The 22,987-nt window shown below is 62.7% G+C and overlaps 1 protein-coding gene across 4 annotated transcripts; it reads right to left on the bottom strand.

Annotated features, from left to right (window-relative positions):
* Window positions 1-764: 764 nt before the first annotated feature.
* On the bottom strand, window positions 765-22,664 carry RARA (retinoic acid receptor alpha). 4 transcript variants are annotated; one of them, XM_059670933.1, is made up of 8 exons: window positions 22,405-22,664; window positions 8,658-8,806; window positions 7,235-7,376; window positions 4,787-4,947; window positions 4,382-4,558; window positions 2,881-3,085; window positions 2,008-2,166; window positions 765-1,520 (listed from the first exon to the last, which is right to left on the bottom strand). In XM_059670933.1, the coding sequence occupies exons 1-8, from the start codon at window positions 22,580-22,582 to the stop codon at window positions 1,303-1,305; spliced, it is 1,389 nt and encodes a 462-aa protein (XP_059526916.1). In that variant the 5' UTR covers window positions 22,583-22,664; the 3' UTR covers window positions 765-1,302. The 4 variants fall into 4 exon arrangements, with proteins under 4 accessions (XP_059526916.1, XP_059526917.1, XP_059526919.1 ...); XM_059670934.1 differs by lacking the exon at window positions 22,405-22,664 and adding an exon at window positions 13,859-14,504; XM_059670936.1 differs by lacking the exon at window positions 22,405-22,664 and adding an exon at window positions 13,855-14,017.
* Between the last annotated feature and the right edge of the window lie 323 nt (window positions 22,665-22,987).

Below are 22,987 nucleotides of genomic sequence, written 5' to 3'. Positions count from 1 at the left end.
CTGGGGGGTGAGACCCCAACCCTGGGGCAAGGGGGGCAGGGCAGAGCCAGCTCCCCCAGCCCAGGGGTGCAGGGGATGAGGGGAGGGGACCCCCTTAGGCCCGTCCTGCGGGGCAAGGAGGGAGCATGGGTGTGGGGTGGGGGTTGGGGGGCAGGCCGGGGAAATGGAGGAATTCAGGCCAAGAGTATCTGTCGGCGTGTGTGTGTGTGTGTGTGTGTGTGTGTGTGTGTGTGTGTGTGTGTCTGGGGGCCCTGTGGGTGGTGCTGGTGGCTGTGAGGCTGGGGGGCAGGGACAGCTCAAACCCCTCGGCCAGCCCCTTCACAGTGGGGGGTAGGAGGGCTGAGATCCTATGGGCCCCGATGGGGGGGCAGCTCAGCGAAGGACGCGGATTAGGAACACGTACGTGTATGTTCTGCGGGCCCCCCTTGCGTGGCCTGACCCGTCTCTAGTCGTGGGCACCCTCCTCCTAGGGGCCGCCTGAACTGTCCACACCCAGTGGTTAGGCCGAGGGAGACGGGGGGGGGGGGGGGGCTGGCTGCTTCCCCAACACAAAGGAGGGGAGTGCAGGCCTCAGAAAGCTAGTACTTCACAGTTTGAAAGAGAAAACTGAGGAGGAAAGGGCTGGGGAGACGGCCAGGGGGACACAGGGACATGGAGAGAGAGAGTGGGAGCCCCTTTGAGCCGCTGCCCACCCCCAGGACCCACCCCCTCCAGCTCTGGATCCAGCTCCCCCCAATACACAGCACAGATTCCTTCAGTATAAATGTGCTTAAAATGAAAATTCTTATTAAAAAAAATCAAAACCAAAAAAATTAAAATAAAAACAAAACCAGCGGTAATACCTGGGGGTTGGTATGGCAGGGTATGTACAGGGGGAGCCCCCCACCCCTGGCCCACCCCCTCTGTCACCAACCAAGGCAAGGGGGGGGTTCCCCAACCGGGGGGCAATGGCTTGCAAGTTCTGAGGATGGAGGGGCCAGGTCCTGGCCTTTGCTGGTGATGAAGATGTGGCGAGGTGGGCGGACGGGTGTCTTGATGAACACGAGGCCCCCGGCCCCATCCTGAGACCCAGGACCAGGGGTCCTCACGCAGTTCGTGACCTTGCCCCCGACCACCCAGGCCGCAGAGTAACAGTCCACAGCACCCGGGCCTCTGTCCAAGGAGTCGCCACCTCCTCCCTCCTGCCTCCTGTCCCCGGAAGGGAGACAGGGAGGGGCAGGGCTGGCTGGGGTCTCGCGGTTGGTAGAAAGGCAGAGAAAAGCCGGGCGAGGGGCAAGGGCTGTGTCCACGGGGCGCGGGTGGTCACGGGGAGTGGGTGGCCGGGCTGCTTCTGTTGGAGCTGGGGCTGAGGCTGGGGCTACAGCTGCGGGGTGGGGGAGCCAGGCCACTCCCCTCCCGCCCCCCGCCCCCCGGCTGTCCGCTCAGAGTGTCCAGGCCCTCGGAGTTCTCCAGCATTTCCTGGATGAGAGGCGGCATGGAGCCTGGGATCTCCATCTTCAGCGTGATCACCCGCTCAGCCCCTGCAGGAGAGGAGGGCAGAGGTCAGCACACGCCCCCACGGCCCAGCCCTGCAAACCCGGGTGCAAGCCTGGCTCCCGGAGGACCAGCCCCTCCAGGCTCAGCATCCACCGTGCCCTGACGCGGGCCCCAGCTCTCTTAGTCCCCAAGTCAGGGGGGGGGGGGGGGAGAGGGGTTCTTAACGCCAACCACCTGGTCTGACACCGGGCCCTCCTATGTGCCCTGTGCCGTGGCTCCCCCTGCTGACACCTCGACACAACCACCCTGTCAACACCGTCACTGTCCTCGCCCCTCAGAAGGGTTCCGACCTGCTCAGTGACCTGCTCAAGGGCACGCGCCCCTGCCATCTGGTTCGATCCATGCCCGTCACCACCCAGCACAGGTGACACTGCCGCCTTCGCGCTCCCAGGCAGGAGGTCCCCGGGGCCTGGGGGGGCCCCTGGGGGACGTGGCCTAGACGGAGGGGGACCGCTTGGGTGGGGGCCTCACCCTTAGCGCTGATGCTTCGAAGGTCCGTGATCTTCATGAGCATCTTGGGGAACATGTGGGGCCGGCTGGGCCTCCGCTTCCGCACATAGACCTTCAGCGCCTCCAGCAGCGGCTCCTGCAGCATGTCCACCCTGTCCGGCTGCTCCAGGTCCTGCCGGTCTGAGGAAGGAGGAGCCCGCTGAGCCACGGCCCTGGCCAAGCCGGGCACGCAGCTGTGCTCCCAGCCGTGGCCACTGGGGGGCGCGCCTGCCCCGGCCACAAGCTGGGCTTCCGCTCCTGGGGCCTCGCCACCCAGGGCAGTGGAGGGGTCTGTGTGCTCTGACACAGGCTCCTAAATGGAAGCAGAGGCGCGGAGGATGTGCTGGCCCAAAGCGGCCCCGACAGCCCAGCTCGTGGGGCTGGGACCCAGCAGAGGAAGATGCCCAGGCAGGTCTCTGGCTCCCACCCAGCACGGACACCAGCACAATATGGCAGAGCCGGTAACAGTAAAACAGCGACAGCTGCCAACGTGTACGAGTCTTCCTCTGGGCACAGTGTGCCCTCGTTATGAACGACCACCTTCCTCGGCCCATTATGGCCTCATCTTGCAGACATGGGGGCTCCGAGACTTTGGCAACCTGCTCACGCTCAGAGCTGGCCAGGATATGAGCCTGGGTGGTCGGACCAGGGAGGGAACCAGAATTCAGGTCTCCACTGCCACCCGTGCTGTGTGGCCACAGACCAGGCTCTACCCCTCTGGGACTCGATTTCCCCCTCTGAGCAGGACCTGACAGGGGCCAAGGTCCCTTCCTGAGCTGATGATCCCTGGACATGCTGGTGAGGGGCTCCCCGACCACCCTGGGCTGAGCCCCGGGACCCCCGGCCCCTGCCCACCTCCACAGATAAGGCAGATGGCGCTGAGCAGCCCAGTCTCAGCATCATCCATCTCCAGGGGCAGCAGCTGGTTGGCGAAGGCGAAGACCAGGTCTGTGAGGGGGCCGAAGCCGGCGTTGTGCATCTGGGTTCGGTTCAGCGTCAGCCCGTCCGAGAAGGTCATTGTGTCCTGCTCGGGCGTGTACCTCGTGCAGATCCTCAGGATCTGGGTGCAGAGGAGGCACGAGTTTAGGGACGCAGCCCATCCCCCAGCACCTCCAGCACCAGCAGCCATCCCCACAGGCCCACCTGGCAGGCAGCCATGCCAGTGCAGCCCGATAGAATCTCCTACAATAATGAAAACCATCTAAGTCTGCACCACCCAGACACGAGCCGCCAGCCACAGTGTGGCCATCGAACACTTAAAACCATGCTAGTGCCCCTGAGGAACTGATTGGATTTCATTTTAGTTCATTTAAATAGCCACGCATGGCAAGCGGCTTCTGTATTGGCCTGGTTCTGGGTTGGCCTCCTGTCTGTCTCCATGCAGAAAATTTAGAATTCTTTAGAAACTAGAATTTCCAGGCAAGAATCATAGTGAATTTATGTCCACGGTTCCCAGGACAGGGTACACAGCAGGAGCTCAATAAATGTGCATCGGCTTCAACTGTGTCAAACCCTGATCCTGCCTCTTGCATCCAGGGCCTGCCTGGGTGGGGAAGGGAGGCAGCACACACTGCACCTGCCCACTCCTACCAGGAAGTTCCCCAGCCTGGAGGTGGGCAAGAGGGCGGAGCCGGGGTCAGGATGAATGACAGGGAGGAGAGTTCTGTCAGCGGAGGCTTTGGCATCCCCACCGCCCCCAATCCTGCCTCCAGCCCAGCCCACCCTCTGGGCCCCACCAGTCCTGCTCCAGCTGGATGCCCAGCAGCAGGCCTTGCACATCCTGTCCTCCGTCAGGGCCGCCCTCTCCCATGCCCCCTGCACACCCTAGGTGTCAGTCATCTCCTCTGAACGTCTTCCCTGGGGCCCAGCAGCTGGAGCGCTCTCGTCTGCATGGAGGGAGAACATCCCTTCCCCATCTCTAGCCAGCTCTTATCACGGCTCGCAACCTCTGTTTGCAGATCTGTTGCCTCCAGAACCAGGAGGTTTTCAAGGGAGGGGATAGTGTTGTGTTCATCTCTGCTCCTGACACCCAGCTCAAGGCCTGCCCACACAGGTCCCAGGTGAAACTTTATTACCGACTGAACAGATGGGACGATGGCTTAATAGAAAGATGGGGTGAGGGGGATGAATGTGTGCGGGTGAGTGGGTGAGCCCGTGTACATCCAGGTGCTGGGTGGCTAAGTGGCCAGGTAGACAGGTAGACAAGTGGGCAAATGGACACAGCGGGGAGAGAAAGGGCTGCTGTTTGGGTGGGCGGGGCATCTGGACGGGTCCATTCCAGACGGATGTTTAGGAAGGTGGTTATCTGAGTGGCAGGGCATCCTCCAAGGACATGGGGCAGGGCCCAGACCCTCACCAGGATGTCCAGGCAGGCAGCCTTGAGAAGGGTGATCTGGTCAGCAATGGTGAGCGTGGTGAAGCCAGGCAGTTGCTTGGCGAACTCCACAGTCTTAATGATGCACTTGGTGGAGAGTTCACTGAACTTGTCCCAGAGGTCGATGTCCAGGGAGACACGCTGTTCTGAGCTGTTGTTCTGAGAGGACGGGGGAGAGTGAGGGCCTTCTCCTCAGGCCCCCTCCTTGGCCTGGCTCCACCAGCCCCCACAGGCCTGCCCCAAACCCGCCTTCGCTTCCTGAGCACTCCTCGGAGGAGGAGGCAGGAGGAGGGGGAGGAGGGGGAGGCAGGACGGGAGGCCTGGGCAGGGGGAGGGCGAGCCAGCCTGGCAGAAGGGGCACCTGTGAGGGGCCAGGGGAAGCCGTACCGTAGTGTATTTGCCCAGCTGGCAGAGGGCAGGGAAGGTCTCCTGGTGCGCTTTGCGCACTTTCTCAATGAGCTCCCCCACCTCTGGCGTCAGCGTGTAGCTCTCCGAGCATTCGGGCTTGGGTGCCTCCTTCTTCTTCTTGTTCCGGTCGTTCCTCACGGCTGTGGAGGGTGAGGCCGTGGTTAGAGAGCAGGTGCAGGCCGTGGTCCATCCACAGGTCCCGGTCCCTCCCCAGCCCAAGCTCCTCCCACCAGAGCTGCTGGCTGCAGGAGTCATTACCCGGTGGGCGCACACACAGCAGTGCACACAATGTGCACACACAGACACACATACAGTGTGCACGCAGAGACACACATACAATGTGCACGCAGAGATGCACATACAATGTGCACACACAGACGCACATACAGTGTGCACACACAGGAGTGCACATACAATGTGCACACACAGACACACATACAGTGTGCACGCAGAGACACACATACAATGTGCACGCAGAGATGCACATACAATGTGCACGCAGAGATGCACATACAATGTGCACACACAGACGCACATACAGTGTGCACACACAGGAGTGCACATACAATGTGCACGCAGAGATGCACATACAATGTGCACACACACAGACTCACAGACACACAAGTGCGCAGGCAGGCAAAGTGTCAACTCACGCTCCACCCCTCCATGCCCACAGCCATGTCTGCCCGAGGGCCCCAGGACCACGGCACCAGCCCGCTGTGCCCGTACTCCCACGCGCTTACTCCAGCCACACTCCAGAAACGTGGGGTCCCAGTCCGAAAGCAAGTGAGCAGTGCCCCACCTCCGCGCTCTGCCTGCCCGTCCCCCACTCCCTCTGCTCCCAAGAACAGGCCCGTCCTCCAGCCAGCAGTCTCCCGGGCGTCCCTGGGACCCGCTTGTGGAGGAAGCAGCTCCTCTCCTGGGGCAGGGGCGGTGTAGGGCTCCCCAGCCTGAGAGTGGGGGGCCGGATGGGAGAATCTCCCGGCCCATTAGCTGGGGGAGCTGACAAATCACCGGGGGCGCTGAGCCGCACACACCACTCGGCTTTAAAGAAGCGATGGGGTCGTTACCGGCCGATTATCCCAGACACACAATCACTCACAGGGCCAGTGGTGGCGGCTGCTGACGCTGGAGGAAGAGAGGTGGGGGTGGGGGCCCCAGGAGGGGGCAGTGGGCTGGGGGGGGGGGAGCTGGCATAATTTGGAGATCACTCATGTCGATTCTGCAAATTCAATAAAGTGCAAGGGAAAGAAGGGAGAGGGAGAGTGGGGGGATAATTTGGGAAGAGAAAATTGCAGCTGTGACAAGACGTTTATCATTCGGAAGCTTTAATTCTATTGAAATGGCAGCTGCTCAGCTCCGGGGCACAGAGCAGCCAGAGGGAGGGAGGGAAAGGGGGAGATGCGGTGGGAGGGAGAGGGGTCCCCACCCTGGTCCTTCTGCACCGGAAAGCTCTGGGAGTGGAAGGTGGCAGGAGCAGAGGGAGGAGGCAGTGCTGGGCCCTGAAGGTCCCCAGGTGTCACCCCTGATGCAGCATGGAGCCGTCACATCCTGGGCTCCTCACGAGGCAGCCCCTGCCTCCTGTGGCGGGAGGTGGCAGTGTGATGCAGGACCCCTCGGTCTCCCCACACCCCTTCCCCACTTTCTTCTTCTACTGCCCAACCTACAAAGGGCTAGGGGGTCCTGCCACCCCCTCCCCCACCCCATCCCCCAAGGCTCAGGCTCCATGGCAACGGCCACGCAGACAAGGAGGCGTCTGTCAGCGTCATTTATCTCTGACATCATCAATCACTGGTCACCACGGCAACACTCATGATTCAACACAAGAGGGTCTCCCTGTCCAGCCCTCCCGCCTCCCTCCAGCCAGCCTCAGCTGAGCCCAAACTGGAAACCCCCATCCCTCAGGGATCTGAGACGTTCTGATTCTCTCTTGAAACCCTAGGGCCCAGGCTCTATCACCGGACAATGGCTTTTAGATCCCTGTGCCAGCCGCACACCCCCCAACACACACACATACACACACACACACACACACACACACACACCCTCAGTACAGGCCCTTCCCTAAGATGCACAATCGGAAGGGACTTGGGGATGCTTCTGAGCCCTGCCCCAGAGCCCAGCAGGGCCTGGAAGCCAACTGGCCTGCAGCAGATACACGAGCACACACAGCCAGCCGTGTGCAAACAGGAACAGGAACGGTGTCTGCAATGGACACAGCTAGATGTACAGACAGACAGGTCCTTGCAGCTATACACAAACCACCCTTAGCCATGAGCCCACACACCATGCCACGGGTGTGCGAGGTCACATCCCTACACACACCCCCACACTCCGCCTCCTGCTCCCCTACCTTTAGGAGCACCACAGGCCTGTCTAGTGGGTGGCCTGGCCCCAGGCCCCAGGCCCCGGGCCCCTGGCACTCACACTCTTTGGACATGCCCACTTCGAAGCACTTCTGCAGCCGGCAGTACTGGCAGCGGTTGCGGGTCACCTTGTTGATGAGGCAGTTCTTGTCCCGGTGACACGTGTACACCATGTTCTTCTGGATGCTGCGGCGGAAGAAGCCCTGAGTATGGAGGGGAGCGAGTCAGATCAGCCGCACCCACCGTGGGAGCCATACCAGCCTGGGGCCCCCGCCAGGGCACAGGAGGCCAGGCCGCGCCGCTCCCAAGCCTTTGGCCATCGCCTACCTGAGCAGGGCAGATAAGGTGGGAGAAGGGCTCCCCTACTAGGATGCCCCAAAACAACTGACAGGCCTGCCCCCACACTGCGAACTCGCAGAGGTCTTCCCCCAACCCACACCCACACACCCTGCTTCCTTCCTCCCTGGGAAAAGGACCTCAGGGCTGCCAGTGAGGCAGGAAAAGGGGAAGATGGGCCTAGAGAGGACAGAGGCAGAGCTCTGGAACCCTCTGCCCTGGGCTCAGGGCACAGGAAGAGAACGCAAGCAGGAGGAGGCATGCGGGGACACACACGGGCTGGCAGGAGGGAATGAGACGCACACACTCTCCCTGGCCAACCGGGGAGATGTGTACAGCCTGATCACTGGTGAACCGGGCTGGTCAGGGGCTCCACACACAGGCTAACCAGAGACAGGACAGACCAGGGACAGGCAGGACAGGCAGGCACACACACCCTGAGGCCGGCTGCTTTGCCCTTGATCTTGGCCCCACACCTGGGGACAGCTCCTCCAGGCTGAGAGGCAGTCTGGAGCCCAAGCCCCTAAAACTGTACCGCCTCTGAGCCCCAACCTCGGGGGCAGAAACAGGTACAGAGGCTCAGGCCCTGGGAGGTGAGGAGAGGCCATGCCCACAGCCGCTGGGAAGGTGGCAACCACATCTGTACCCTGGAGCCTAGCGTGGGCGCAGGGACATGCAGCCAGACACGGGGGAGCCCACAGCCTGAGCATCTGAAGGAGAGGCCAAGGCAAGGCGCCTGCTCCTGGCTGCCTCCTGCCAGGCCGCCATGGGGAGGTTCAGGCAGGGCCACTGGGGGCAGGCCTCCTGGGTCCCCAGCCAAGAGCCAGTCGGCAGCCAGCTCACCATGGCAACCTGGGCAGCCGTGGCAGAGCAGATCTACGCCCTGCCAGCTGGAGGATGGAGACAGGGAGAGGAGCTCGGGCAGGAGGGGACCTATTTGGTTTGGGGGAACCCCTGCTCATCCCTGGGGTGGTTCCATTGTAGGCTTCCTCCCCTCCTCCAAGGCTGCTGCGACCTGCCACATAGGAACAAGTGCGGAAGCTGCAGGGGCACCCCCCTACACCCCCCAACAGCATACTCCCGGGACATGGCAGTGGGGACAGTCCATTTATCTCATCAGGATTGCCTTTCCCAATGACTCAACTCACCTTGCAGCCCTCACAGGCGCTGACCCCATAGTGGTAGCCTGAGGATTTGTCTTGGCAGACAAAGCAAGGCTTGTAGATGCGGGGGAGGGGGGGCGGCGAGGGAGGGCTGGGCACTATCTCTTCGGAACTGCTGCTCTGGGTCTCAATGGCTAGAGAGAGAAGAGGGAGGGGCAGTTAGAGACCCAGGTTGCCATCCTTAACACCGTGCCCGCCCACCCTGCCTCCAGACCCCTCCCAGGAGCCCCTCCCAGCCTCACCACAGCTGCCAGAATTCAAACTCAGGGCAGGAACACGTCTCAGGAGAGCTGGGGCTCCCCAGCCAGACGTGGGGAATGCGGCTGCCAATGAACCCATCAGCACCCCATCACTCCTATCTACTGCCCAGGACCCCACCTTCACACCCAGCAAGGTCAGATGATAACCCATCTGATTTGTACATGGACATGGCTACACCTGGGCAGCGGGGGTGGGAGGCCGCCTGGTGCTAAAGCCTGGCATCTGGGCGGCCTGGACCTGTCTCCCCAGTTAGGAAGGAGTTAAGGCCCGTGAGGAGGGAGGGAAGAGGACACAAGCTAGGGGCAGAGGAAACTGGGGTCAACAGGATATTCAAAGGCGGCCACTCCCCCACCCCCTCGGCTTCCGCTCCCCCCTCCTCTCTCACAGCAGCCACAGCCCCTCCTCCACCCAAACAATCCCAGGCCAGGGACTCAGGGCCCGGGCGAGCAAAGAAAAGTTGCAAATGTTGGGGCGAAGCAGGCGGGGACTCCTGATAAGCAGCGGGGGACTCCCTGGAGACAAGGAGAGGAGTCCCTAGGGGCCCCGGAAGCCCCTTGCTCTGGGTGCCCAGTCTCGGGGGAGCAGCATGACAATGGGGGTCTGTTCCCATCAATGCTCTGTCTGTCTGGCCTCAATACTACGTCCGGGTTACTCCCCCCCCCCCCCCCCTGCTATTCAGCTCCAATAGGGCAGCCAGGAGGGTTGACCCAGCCAGCAGGGCAGCCCTCACTAGCCAAACCCTCCCCAGTGCTTGGCCCCATGCCCATCACCCCAGGCAGGACAGGGTTGGTCTGGGTGGGGGCTGTCTGTGCCTAAAGCCCAGGCAGCCGGGGGTACACTGTGCTGGATGGAGAACTGTGACCAAAGCAACCCGATTCCCAAGGGACCACCCAGCATCCTCCCGAGGCCTTGCCACGTCCACTTGTCCAAACTCAAGGATGCCTCCCCAAGAGGTAGATCCCTACCTCCTCCCACACCCCAGAAGCCTACCTCGCCTCTCCCCAAACTCCAGCACACAAGGCTATAACAAGGCTCTGGCATTCAGAAGGGCCCAGAGCTCCTGGCCCAAGCACCTTCCAGCCATGAGTCACCTGGCCCCCACAGTCCAGGCGCAGAGAAAAGCAGCGCCTGGACACTGGGGGCTGGCTGCATGCTCCCACCCGCCCCCGTACCTGCAGACACACCACGGATGGCCAGGAGGTTGATGACAGGGAACCAGGCCAACAACCTTGGCAAGGCTTTCCTGGCTCTTAGTAGGGCCTGGGCACCACTTCCCTGGTCAGCCTGGCTGGCCAGCACTGCTGTGGCCCCCTGTCCCGTGCCTGCCCAGAGACCAGCCCACAGCAAAGAAGCCGTGGACCCCCATACCCGCCTCAGCCCACAGACTCTTCACGGCCCTCACCTCCCTGCCCTCCCCCAACACCAAACTGCCCTAGCCTGGTCTGCCCCACCTCACCCTCCTGGAGGCCAGACAAGCAAATCAGACGGGCAAGAGGCCTGAGAACAGCCGCTGGGGTGGGGGGCAGGGTTGGGGGGCCTGGGTGAGGCCAGGAGGCAGAGGGGTGAGCGACAAAGGAGCCCTTTGTTGTGCTAACTTTTTCCAAGACGTAAAAGGAGTAACAATAGACAATCCAGACTGGTGTGGGGGGTGTCAAGGACACGGGGTGTGGTGGAGGGGCTGCGGCCCAGAATCCCAGTCCCCAGTTCCAAGGAGCAGAGGATGAAGGCACTGGCCTGCCTCCCCTCCCCATCGGCCCTTAGCCCCCCTCTGAAATGGACCCGGCTGGAGGGGGGAAAGGACAGGGGAGGGGAAGCTCTGGAGTCCAGCATGGGATGGAGGAGGGGAGGCGGAGCACGGGGAAACACACAGGATACCAGGGTGAGAGGCAGCTCTCAGGTCAGAGTCAAACTAGCGGGGCAAAGGTCTGTAGAAATTTGGAGCTCAGGCAAAGTCCGGAGGTGTTCGCGGAGCTGAAAGACTGTGCTCTTTAACACTGTGCTTAGGCGGAGACGCCGGCGTGGGGCTACAGTTTGGTCTGGGTGAGGCCTCCTCCCCACCCACCAGGCAGCAGGCGGGCTGCCTTTGAGGCTCTAACATGGTCTGTACCCCCACCTCCAGCACACCCCACCTGTCACCCAGGTAACAGCTCAGGTTTCCCAGTGTGCCCTTTGAACCCAGAGTCCGGGCCCAGTGCCCACCTGCTCAGGCCTCCAGCCAGCAGGCCGGGCAGGCGCGGGGCGCTCTAAGGACACAGCCTTACGTCCATCCACACAACCCCTGGGGGAAAGACGGCCATGCCTGGCCCCTCCCCGCTCACCTCCCTCCCCAGAGGCCCCAGCCCACAAATCCCTCTCCAGCAGGAACACCAGGCTGCAGGAGCACCACACCTTCTCAGCTCAAAGTTCCAGCGCCCAGCGCAGGGCTGGCACCGGCCCAGGAAGCCTGGCCCCGCCGGCCCGCGCAGCCAGGGGGCCCCTCCCCGGCCCCGCCCCTCCCCTCCCCTCCCCGCGGGCCGGAGGCGCAGAGCGCTCCGGACTCCCCACGCCCCAGAGCCGGCTCGCACAAGGGGCCGGTTTCCTGGAGGAGATCAGGAGGAAATCAGCCGGGCCCCCGGCCAGCAGCTCCCCTCCCCATCCAGCTGGCGCCCGCTCCTCCGCGGCTCCCCCTGCAGCCCCTGGAGGGCTGGGCAGGGGACGCAGGGCCCTCGGGGCTGCCCTTCCTCCGGGGGTGGGGGGCGGCTCGGGTGCAGGCAGCTCCGAGGAAGGAGGCCCCAGGCCCGCGGCCACCGATAAGCATCTCTCCCCTCCCCCCCCCCTCGCGCGGGGCCACGTGCTTCACATTCTTGGACGTCTGGGAGCGGGCGGAGGCGTGAGCAGCGGCGATTGGTGGGGGACAGATGGGGAACCACATCCTGTGCACCCCTTGTCTTCTAGTGCCCCCAAACAGGAGCTCTGGGGAGGATGGCAACGTCCCCAGGCCCTGCAGGGCTGAGCCGGTCTCTCGAAGCAGCCGGCCGCTGTCGCTTCCCAGCTTGGGTGGCGGAGGCACAGGGCTCCTGTCACCAACGGGCCTCCCCACACACCAAGGCAGGGCACTGCCCCCTGGACCAGGCGGGCTACGCCACGTCCAGCCTCCAGGTCTCTCCAGTGTCTCAGAGCACCCCTCCCAGCTCCCAGCCCCGGAGCTGAGCCCTGACACCCCACCCACATACAGGCACCTACATGGCCTACAGGACAGGGGCCCAGGCTGGAGCTCTACCCCAGACAGGGTGTGGGGGACAGGCCTCCACTTCCCGATCACCTGCCTCCGAGCCCCCCAGACTGCTGGACTCCTCACTCCCCCCTCCCCCTTCCTTGGGACCAGGAAGAGCTGAGCTGCCCCAGAGCTAAGGAAGAGCTGGGGCTGGAGCCCAAAGCGCTCTCCTCCCTGCTTCACCCCCAGTCCCCTGGAAAGGCAGCCAGGGTAGTGAGGGGGTAACCCTGGCAGCCCGGCCCCAATTATCCAACTGGGGTTTTGGGGGTACCTCCCTTCAGCTCTGGGAGGATGGGAAGAAGGGTCCTGGTGTCATACTTCTCACCTCTCTGTTTTTTGCCAAAGTCAACCCAAGCTCACACCCCTGTCCCGCCCACAGTCTTCAGCCTGCGGCCTCCCAGCCAATCTGCACCGTCACCCCCCAGGCAAAGGTCAAGGGACAGGACAAAAGCAAAGGCTGAGGTTAAGGTGGCTCTCGGAGAGGCAGAGGTGGGGTGTCTCTTGGTCTCTCTCCGAGAGCAAAGGAGCTGGGGGTTGCCCTTCAACCCTCTCCAATCTGCCAGGCCCCCAGAGACCTACTCCACCCTCAGGAGGGAGACAGCAGGTTCAGGAGGATGGGAGAAGCTCCTGGGAAGAGTTGAGCCCCTAGGGGAGTGGGGAAGAAACCCGAGCCTTGTAACAATAACCACCCCCAGTGGAGTGCCAGCTCCCACCCACCCAGGTACTACACCGCATGCACAGCTGGGTCTGAACACACCCAGATGTGCACCCCAGGCGCTCACAGCTCCCCTAGTGCACAGAGCCTCCTCCCCACCAGAGGCCCCTGAACCCAGACACGGGGCAGTGAGCAGAGAAGTGAGCAGCCTGCCAGGACTCCAGGGTTCTCATCAGCACCCCTGAGGAAGGGACCGTCCGGTACCTGCCCCCGTTCCCAAGTGAGCACAGGGTAACAAAAGGACGTGGCTGGGTGGGGAAGGGATGCATTCACGTCCAGAGTAGCCCCCGACCTATGACAAACACGCTCATCCCCAGAGCAGCTCTCCCCTGCATTCCTGGGACAGAGCCCTCCAAGGTGCCAGCCAAGAGTCCAGGGCCAGGACTCCACTCAGATGGGCAGGTGCCCTCCCCAAGATGGAAGGGTCACTTGGCATGGCACAGGGGTGTCTGATGAAGCTGCCCCTCCTGCCACACCCGACTGCCAACGCCTCCCTGACACCCACGCTAAGGACACAAGGACAAGGGCTGGGATCTGGGGAGGAGGCCCCTCCTCTTCAGGGCAGACAAACCCACAAATGGGACCCTGACCCCACCCTCCAGGGGGGGGGAAAGGACCGCTCTGTTGCGAAGCTATTGGGTTCCAAGCAAGAAGACCCGACGTGGGGCCAGGGGCTGCGTTTCTCCTCCACAAAGTGGCGGATAAATGAACAAATGTTTCCTGAAGGGAGGAGCCCCCAAAGTTCCTTGGCCCTAATGTACCAGGACAGAAAGGGGGCCTAGGGTGATCCCGGGGGTCGGATTGTCCAGCAAAGGCGCCAGGGTTTCAGCAAGAGAGACAAGGGACAGCGAAGGGCAGAGCGACGACCCCACCACGCCCCCAGGCTCGCCTCCCCCGGGGAGCGAAGCCCACGGCCCACCCCCACCCTCACAATGGAGAGGGGCGGCTGGTACCTACAGTGGTTTGAGCCATTCCAAAGCGGAGTCCGGAGCGGGGTGGAGTAGGGCCCGGGGGCGGGGAGTCCCTTCTCCGGGAGCAAACAGGCCCGGTTCTGGTTATAGAAATCCACCACCAGGAAGGGGCTGGGGGTGGGGGTGAGCCCCCCCACTTCCACACTCTCGTACATCTCCGCAGAGACCAGCGGGCCGGGCGGGGAGGTCCTGAGAGCCGGCTCCCTCACTCAGACGACGGCGCCATCCTTGGAAGCGGGGCGAGGGGCGCGTCCCCCGCCCCGACTGGCCGCCCGCGCGGGGGGCCGCCCGCTGCCCGGAGTCCTGCGTCCGAGTCGGCCCGCCGCTCCGCCAGCTCCAGGTGGAAAGCGGGGAAGTTGTGTGCGGGCGGCGGGGGGGCGGGGGCCCCTCGACTCCCCCGGGGACGCCAGGCCGAGCCCGGGACGTCGGCCGCTTCCCTTCGAGGGGGCTCCCGTCCGGAGGCTCACGGTGCTGGACGCGGCGCCCCGAGTGCGCCGGGCGGGGGCGGGGGCGGGATCCGCGCGGGAGGCGGGGAGCCCCGAGCACTTCCTCCTCCCCGCCGGGGCGCCCGGGCTTCTCCGGGGCCGGGACACCGGGTGGGGTGGGGACCCCGCGCGGCCCCGCCTCCCCGGCCCGTCGCTGGGGCTCCGGCGGTGCGCGCCGCCGCCCCCACCCCCACCCGAGCCCCCGCCCGGGACCCCACCTCCTTCCCTCCGCCCGGCGCCCAGGCGCCGCCCCTCGGCTTAACCCTTTCCCGCGGGGCCGGCGGCGGCGGGAGGGACGCGGGGACCGAGAGAGAGAGGCGGGCCGTGCACGGGCGAGCGGGGAGCCTGGGAAGGGGAGGCGCAGGGAGCAGAGAGGAACGGGCACCGGGAGGAGCGGCCGAGCGCTGACGGCGGCCGGGACGCGGAGAGGAGGGGGCTGCGCGCGGGGCGAGGACGGAGGAGGGGCGGGCGGCTCCCCCGCCCCGGTTCCGGCTCCCGGCCTCCCCCGAGGCTAGGTCAGTCCCGGAGCCGGCGGTGCCCCGGCGGGGAAGTGTGGGTGCGGGGAAGCGGGGGGGTGGTCCCGGTGTCCCCCGCACCCCCCACCCGCCCGGCCTCATTTGCCTAATGCCATGCGGCTGAACTCTCGCTGAACTCGCCTGGCGGCGCCTCACCTCCGGGTGACCCACCCGCCGCGGCCCGTGACATCACCCGCTCGCCAGCCCGCCCGTGGGGCTCGCCGGCCGGGCCCCCGGTCCAGCCGGGCCGGGCCGGCTCCCCCGGAGGCGCGGAGAGTGGCCGCGGCGGCGAGGGGCCGGGGGTGTGCGGCCAAGCGTTGGCGCCACGCAGCACGCGGCGCGCCGGGTGTCCCGGGGGTGACATTGTGCCGCTCAGACGCGGTGTCGGATTGAGACACCGGCTGGTGTCATTGTCTGACATCATGTGTGACTGGCCGCCCGCCCGCCCGCTGCCGGAACCGACGCCGGTGCGGGTGCCTGGGCACATCTGCGTGCAGCGGGGACTCTCCTCCCGCCGCCCTGCGGGCTTCCGGTGAGCACAGCGCGGCCCAGGGTGTCTCCACCTCGGAACCAGGATGGGCCCCGCCGCACCCCCGGCCCTGGAGGGATCCAAGGATGGGCCGGTGCTCTGCAGCTGACCACTTCCTCTGCAGCCTTCGGGGCCTGTTCACTGGAGAAAGGCCGGGTTGGGTAGGTCCGTGAAGGAGGGCATGTTCCTGCAGGAGCGGGTGTCCCAGGGCTCCCTCTAACCCTTCCCTCCTCCACCCCCAAAGGGGACAGGAATCCACCTGCTTCCCAAGGATAGCCTTCTAGGAGCCAGGTTCTTAACCCACGCAGACGTGTATTGTCACTGAATCCTCACAGCTACTCCAAGAGAAAAGCGGGCATGATTCCTGTTTCACAGCAAGGCTAGGTGGGTTGCCCAAGTTCACACTGCCAATAAAGGGTGGTGTATTTGAACCTTCTGCTGACAAAGCCCATATTCCTACCATGCCAGGCCAATTCAAGAAATAAAAATGTATTTTGGGGGGCACCTCCTTTGTGGACCCTCTGTTGAGCCTGCCCTTGCAGTCCTTATGGAGCAACAGCCATTAAGCAAGTATTTGTGATTATACGTGTGTGTGTGTGTGTGTGTGTATGTGTTTGCAAACTGAGATAATTGGTAGTATGACACAAGTATAGCGTGCTTTGAAGAATTAATGTAGGTACTGATGGGTCAGGGAGGACCTCAAAGCAGAGACTTGTTAGTCAGGCAAAGAGTAGGAAGAAGTGCAGTCTCAGAAAAAGAAAGAGTCTGTGCAAAGGTCTTGGGGTTACAGAAGTTGGTGAGTTCATTCAAGGAACTGGCTGAGGAATAGGGTAGATGGCGCATAAAATTCAAGAGGAAAGGGGGCACAAGACCAGGCTGGAGAGGTGTGCTGAGGCCAGACCACGTGGGCTTGTTAGCTTCATTTAGACTTTTGGATTTTATCCTAAATGCAAGGAGAACCCACAGGAAAATCCCAAGCAGAGGAGCGGCAAGATCTGAGTTATAGCATTATGAGATCCTTCTAGCAGATACGTGAAGAATGGATTGTAGGAGGGCAAGAGAGACCAGTTAAAAGCTACTGCAGTCGTCTGGACAGCACACAACGGTAGTGCAGTCTAGGAAACTGGCTGTGTTGATAGACAGAGGAAGTTGGATTCTGGAAACTTTTTTTTAGAAGCTCACCTGAGAACATTTTTCCATTGACTTTTAGAGAGAGTGGAAGGGAAGGAGGGGGTGAGGAGAGAGAGAGAAACATCAATGTGAGAGAGACACATAGATTGGCTGCCTCGGGTATGCACCACAACCAAGGCAGGGGTGGAACCTGCAACCCAGGTATGTGCCCTTGACCAGGAATCGAACCCACAACCCTTTGGTGCCCAGGCTGACGCTCTAACCACTGAACAACACAAGTCAGGGTTTGAAACTTTTTGAGGGTAGAATCGGGGGCAGGGGGGCGGTGAGTGGGACTAGGAAAGGAGATAGCAAAGAGGACTCATGTGTGGCCCGTGCACCCGCAAAGTTCCTGGGACTGAAAAGTAGAGAAGCCGCCTGGGCTGGGGAACAGGTGGGTGGGGGGCTCAGTGTGAGATCTCACCTCCGTGAGGTTTGGGCTGCAGGTGGAGCGCCGGGGCCGGGGCACGAATGCCAGCCTTGGCAGCGAATGAGATCGCTGGGGAAGAAGACAGATGCTTCCTCGGCCCTTGGTGTCTTTCCTCCCGAATGACGCAGCTCCTGGCACCAGCTATGTGCGAGGCTCTGCGTTCACCACGGGGAGGTACGAAGGGATCTGAGACTGTCCCTGCCATCAAAGGCCTAGGGATAAGGAGCTGGGTGGGGCGAAGTCACTTCATGGCAGAGATGAGTGTCGTCAGAGAAAAAAAAATAAAGACCCACAGGCGTTCCAAGGAGGGCGAAAGAGTGTAGCAAGTTCTGGGGAACAGCTCTGAAGGATGGATGGGATTTGAAGGATGGATGGGATTTCTGGAGCTGAAGAAGGGGAGCAGTTGGGGGTGAGATGCCGGTTCTGGGCAACAGCAAGGTCATGGGACAGGTCAGAGCCGAACACAGTGTCCTGGGGCAGAGAGAGAAGAGGGGGAAAGGAAGGCCAGCCCGCTGGTGGGTGCTGGCAGCTGCAGGCCTGGGGTCCTCCTCTGCAGCAGCCCCCACAGCTCCCCCGGGGCTGTGTGCTTAGCAGGCCCTCAGCGGTTGTGGGCTCAACTGAACTGGCCCCCACTTGTGCCAGGCAGGGCTCCCTCCTGTCCCCAACCCCATCTGGAGAGGATAATAAACAGGAAATCATGAGGCTCTGAACCAGACGGACATCAGGTCCCAGTCCGGGGTGGCCATCCCCCAAGACAATTCCTGGCTCTACCCGCCCCTCGGCATCACTGCTCATCACTCCCAGGGCACTGGAAGCTCACCCAAGCCTGCACCAGCAAGCAGGTCACCGCGGCCTCACAGCAACTCGCCCAGCCAGAGACGGACGAGGAGTGTTGCTTTAAAGAGGAGGAAACAGACAGCATTTGGGTGACCTGCCCAAGGCCAGACAGGAAGAGCTCTCCTGTAAGACTGCTGCCCACAAGAGCCTTGGTCTGTGGGCTGTTTGAGGTTCCCAGCACCCAGTCGTCAAAATGGGGAGGGGGGCCTCTATTTCTGATCTGGTGAGGGCTGAGGGCCTCCAGTCCACCCTGGGAGACCCAGCTCCACTGGCTGTCCACCCGCTCCACGAAGGAGGAAGAGGAGGAGGTAGGCGGGGTGGGCACCACCCCAAAGTCATTTGCAGAAGGGAAACCTCTTCCTCTTTCTACATAGGCTACCCCTGAAGAGTAGTCAGGCCTTCACTGGCACATCCCCACGGGCGCACGGCCCTTACCGTGTCCCAGGTCTTGGCCAGTCTAAAAGGGCAGGCGTCCTTCCCGGAGTCCCTCCCCCAGCCCTTGCTGGGATCCTGCCCAGAGGGGGTCTGTGCATTATTAATGCCGCCAGAGAAAAGGTGAGGGGCCCCCTTTTCATTCAAAATCCCATCCAACTGTCTTGGCTGACTCTACATTTTGGATCCCAGGAAAGGCATCATCGCTAGCTGTACCCCCTCCCCCTGTCCGGGGCTGCCCCTCCTTATTGTCCAGGGAAAGAGCAGGCAGGAGGGAGAAAGGGAGGACGCAGCCTGCGATGGGGAGAGAGTGGCAGAGGAGACAAAGAGGGGCAGGGCACACCCCTTCCTCTGACTCCCCAGGGTCCCAGGCCCTAGGGCCATGCCCCAGTCTCTAGGCGCACACCGCCAATACAGGGACAGAAAGGAAAAGACGGAGCCGATCTTTCGGGGCTCCCATTTCCGGCTCCTCTACTGACTGCTTCCAACTTCCCTGCCCCCACCCCACACATTGAAACAAAATAAGAATATGAACGGTGGTTTTTACACTCTGTTCCTACAGTGTCTGTCTGGAGATGGGGGAAGGTTGCCTGCTGAGCTCTGCAAACTCCCGCGGGCGGCAGTGGGTGGACTGGGGGGTGGGGATGGGTGTGAACAGATTGTATCCGCTGCTTCCAGGACAGGATGGAGATCTGGCCCAGGCCTCTTATCGCTCTTTCCCTCCAGCCTTCAGAATCCAAAACAGAGAAAGAGAGGGTGAGGCTTGGGGGTGCTGCCTTCGCCCCCTACCGGGGAAAGGCGGGAGTTCCGAAGGGAGAAGCAGGGCCTCAGCCATGGGGGGATTTCGGCACAGCCACTGCCCCCTCTGGGCTTCCCACACCCAGGAGTGCCCCTCAAAATACCCTCTCCCGCAGCTGCCAATCCAGTTATTGGAAAACAGCCCAACTTTCCCCGCCACTGAACCCAGTCACAGCCTCCACCAGAGCTGCTTCCTCATGTGTAAATGGAGACAGTGTCCCTCTCCCAGGGTTGTGAGGATTAAGATTGTAGACCAGAGATAAAGTCCCACACACAGTAGGTTAGCAACCCACCTACCTACGGAGGGCCCGGGGCCCTTCTCACTGTCACAATAGCTGTGCGACCACAACCAGACCAATGACCACCTGGCCTGACCTCAGCCCTCTCAGGGAGCTCTGGTGATACCCCTGCTTTACGGCGGAGGCAGCATGCTCAGAGAGGTTATCAGATCAGCTAGTGACAAAGCCTGCACCCAAACTACCCTACCCCACCGAGGAATTTCTGGGGGAGCAACAAAAAAGGCAGGTTAGTCTCCCCTCCAGCCTAGATGATAAGAATTAGAGGCCTTCCCCTCCCCAAACACAGCATAATCCACAGACCACTCCCCCTGAAACCCTCTACGCCCTAAATCAAGGCCCCTCCAGCACACAAGCTGATACCCCTTCCCCAGCTCCCCCAACTGGATTTCCCCAAGACACACTCAACTCTGTGACCCTCTCACCCAATACACATAAACCATTAACTCCCTCCCAACACACACCCAACCCTGACCCCACCAATCCCTTAAGCACACACAGCCCTGACCCTCACCACAATGCACACAGAATCCAGCCCTCCACAGTAAACACCAGTCCTCGCAGGAGACCGAGCCCCAGGGCTGGTTTGGGGTAGAGAATCCTGTACCGTCTCGGGGACCTTCCTGAGAGACTAGCAGGGCAAACACCCCAAGAATATTTATGCCCTTCCCTAGGCCACCAGGTCTCTGAAGGGGACACCCAAGGCCCAGCCTCCTCTTGGGGAGAAGGATGGGAGGGGGGGAGGGAAGGTCCCAACACCTTTGTTGGTGGAAAGTGGGAGGAGGGAGCCTCATCAGCGAGGTTTCCTACAGAAGGGTGGCGAGGGCCAGAGCCCGGCAGTGCTCCCTGCAGGAATGGGGCAGCAGGGGCAGCAGGGAAGGCGGGGCTGCCCCACGCGTGGGAATTTTGATCTGTCAGGCTGCCTTGCCCGGAGCTGAGAGCCAGGCCCCCAGCTCTGCATAAGAAGGAGGGAGATGGTCCCAGAAAAGGGGAAGGTTAGGGAGAAGCTCCGAAGCAGGGGGTCTGGGTAGGAAGAGTCGAGTCGAGTCGCTGTTGTTGTTGTTGACCAGGAGGAGGGGGAGAGGAGCAGGGAAAGCCACAGGCTCCCGCAGGGAGGGGGCAGGAAGGGGCATTGCCTAACCTGGGTGGAGAAAGCCAGAGAAGCCTTTACTTGCCTGAAATGTGGGCACCCCACCCTGGGGGGGAAAGGTTACCAGGGTGGGAAGTGGGGACCCGGAAGCCCTCCCCACCCACCTCTGAGAAAGAGGAAGAAGCTTGCAACATTCAGAGGAGGGCAAAGCATGCGCTCCCCTGGCACAGGGCAGGGCAGGGCCAGCGGCAGGCCCCCTCCCACCCTCAGTGCGGCCAGGCCCCCGGGGAGCAGTGTCGGGACTCTGCTCCCATCACCTGGGGAAGGACAAGTTGTCCACAGACACGAGGTTCCAGCCCCCGACTTCTTCCCTAAAGAAACCCCACCCTGCAGGAAGTAGACGCTCCTTATCCGAGGTGGAAACATGAGCCCCAGTCCCTGTAGACACAACAACTACCCAGCAACTACCCCATACGGACACTGGGAACCACAGCCACACCCACCCACTCCCTGGCAACCCTGAACCCAAGAATTGGCCTCGCCATCACCTGGCACCCACGGCAAGGCCAGGCCAGAATCGGTTCCCGACTCCCAGGTCACTGTGCCACCCGCCTCGCATCCTATGTGAGGAAGAGGAGAGAGGAAGGAAACGGAAGACGGAGGTGTGACAAGGGGGGGTGGTGGAAACGGAGGCAGTATCTGACTGCCCCCTGCCCCAGGGCTTAAAGGGGCGCAGGCATTGAGCTCCTACTCCCAGCGGCTGGTGGGGCCTGGGAGGAAGGGGGCCATGGCGGAGCCAGAGGCGGCCACCAGGAGGCGGTGGTGGTGGGCACTGGGCCAGTGCGGGCAGCGGGGCGCCCAGCCAGGGCCTGCCCCAGGGACAAAGAGACTCCCTGGCTCTGGGGAGAGCGCGCTGCCCCCGCACCGGGAAGGGGGCACTGACCCCGCCAGGCCAGGCTCACAGGGCAGTGATGCCAGGCAGCTTGCCAGTGGTTGCGGGAGGGGCAGTGGGTGCCCGGGGCAGGGTGTTCAGTCCCTGCCCGCCAGGAGAGGTGGGACACGTTTCCCAGGTCAGCGACTGACCCGCCAGCCTGCTGGTCCATGCCGGTCCACGGTCTGTTCTGCTGCTTCCACCCCTCCTCCAGCCCCAGGCCAGGCCCCGGCTCTGCTCCCTCCTCCCCCCCAGCCCTGGCCTGGCGCCCAGCTGGGCCCTGGGGGCCAGAGTTACTGTAAGCGGCCTGGCAGGCCTGAGGCCTGGACTCTGCCAGCTGGCCGTAGCCTCCGCCACCTCCCACTACCTGGCTCGGCCAGCCAGGGAAGGGCACTGAGACCCCCGTCCAGCTAACAGGCAGCCCCCATGGCAGAGGGCGGAGGCAGAGAGAAAACACAGGCCCTGCCAAGACCACGCATGTGTCCACCGCCAGCGTCCAAGCCCAGCGCCCCTCCTGGGACACTTGCCCTATCCCCCAGGCTGCTCCTGGGTTCCTCCCTCACTCCCTCCCCACGGGGCGGAGCTGGCCCTGGGAGGGGGTGCCAGCAGCCTGCCCCTCTCAAGCCCTTTCCCTCAGAGACGCTGGATGGGGTGGGGAGTAGGTGGGTGCCCTCTCAGTAGAGCTGCCATTTCCACCAAATGTCGAGAGGTTTGTTTACTCTCCTGCAGGCTGTGTGTCCAGTCCTTGGAGCTATTTATAAGGTCCTCAAAGACTCAGCACAGAAGAGGGCTGGGGGGCACCACGGAACAACATTGTTTCATCTCTCCCTCCACGGCCCCAACATCAAACAAACACGTGATCAGCCTACAAGCCTTTCCTCCCGGAGCCCCCCAACGATGGATGTGTCCCTTGTCCGCAGAAGACCTCGCTGCTGCAGCAGGACAGATGTACCCAGAGGCAACCCCCAGGCCTGCTCCCTCCAGGGCTCCCCCACCCAGCCTCCCATCACCCCACTTACTGGCTGGGGAGGGTGTGCTGTAGCCACTAACTGGAAGCTGGTGCTGGAGAGTGGTCAGAGCGCCTGGCGGGGAGAGTCCACCCAGCATCGGGGGGAAGAAGAAGGCGTAGGGGGGCACCGGGTACCCATTGAGGTGCCCTCCCCCAGGTGTCGGACAGGAACTGCTGTTGCTGGCCATGCCAAGCAGCCACAGTCAGGAGGCAGGCAGACAGTCTGGCGGAAGGCTCCGGCGGGCTTCAGGCCGCCCCTCCTCGGGGCATGGGGCCTGGGCCCGAAGGGGGCTGGGGGGGGCAGCCCACCCCCCCTTCTGTCCTGGGGCTGCTGTCCAAGGCTAGCGGACTAATCTCAGCCGCCTGGAGCCCCCCCGCTAGCTGGGGGCCAGGGCTTCGGGGACGTCCCAAGAGCTGGTCCTTTGGTCAGGCAGTTCTGCAAGCGGGCACTTTCCTGGGGAGGTCCAGAGCTGGCCTTCAGGGCGCCGAAGAGGATGCCTCTCCTAGGTGGGCCCCGGCTAGGCAGCTGGGGGGGCCATGTCCTGTGACGCTGCAGAGAGAGGAAAGACAGGTGAGTGGGCACAGAGGAGCGG

Source organism: Myotis daubentonii, chromosome 16, assembly GCF_963259705.1.
Source record: "Myotis daubentonii chromosome 16, mMyoDau2.1, whole genome shotgun sequence".
Classification (NCBI taxonomy): Eukaryota; Metazoa; Chordata; class Mammalia; order Chiroptera; family Vespertilionidae; genus Myotis; species Myotis daubentonii.
Note: the sequence above shows the minus strand (reverse complement) of the source record. Positions and strands in the feature narration are given on the sequence as shown.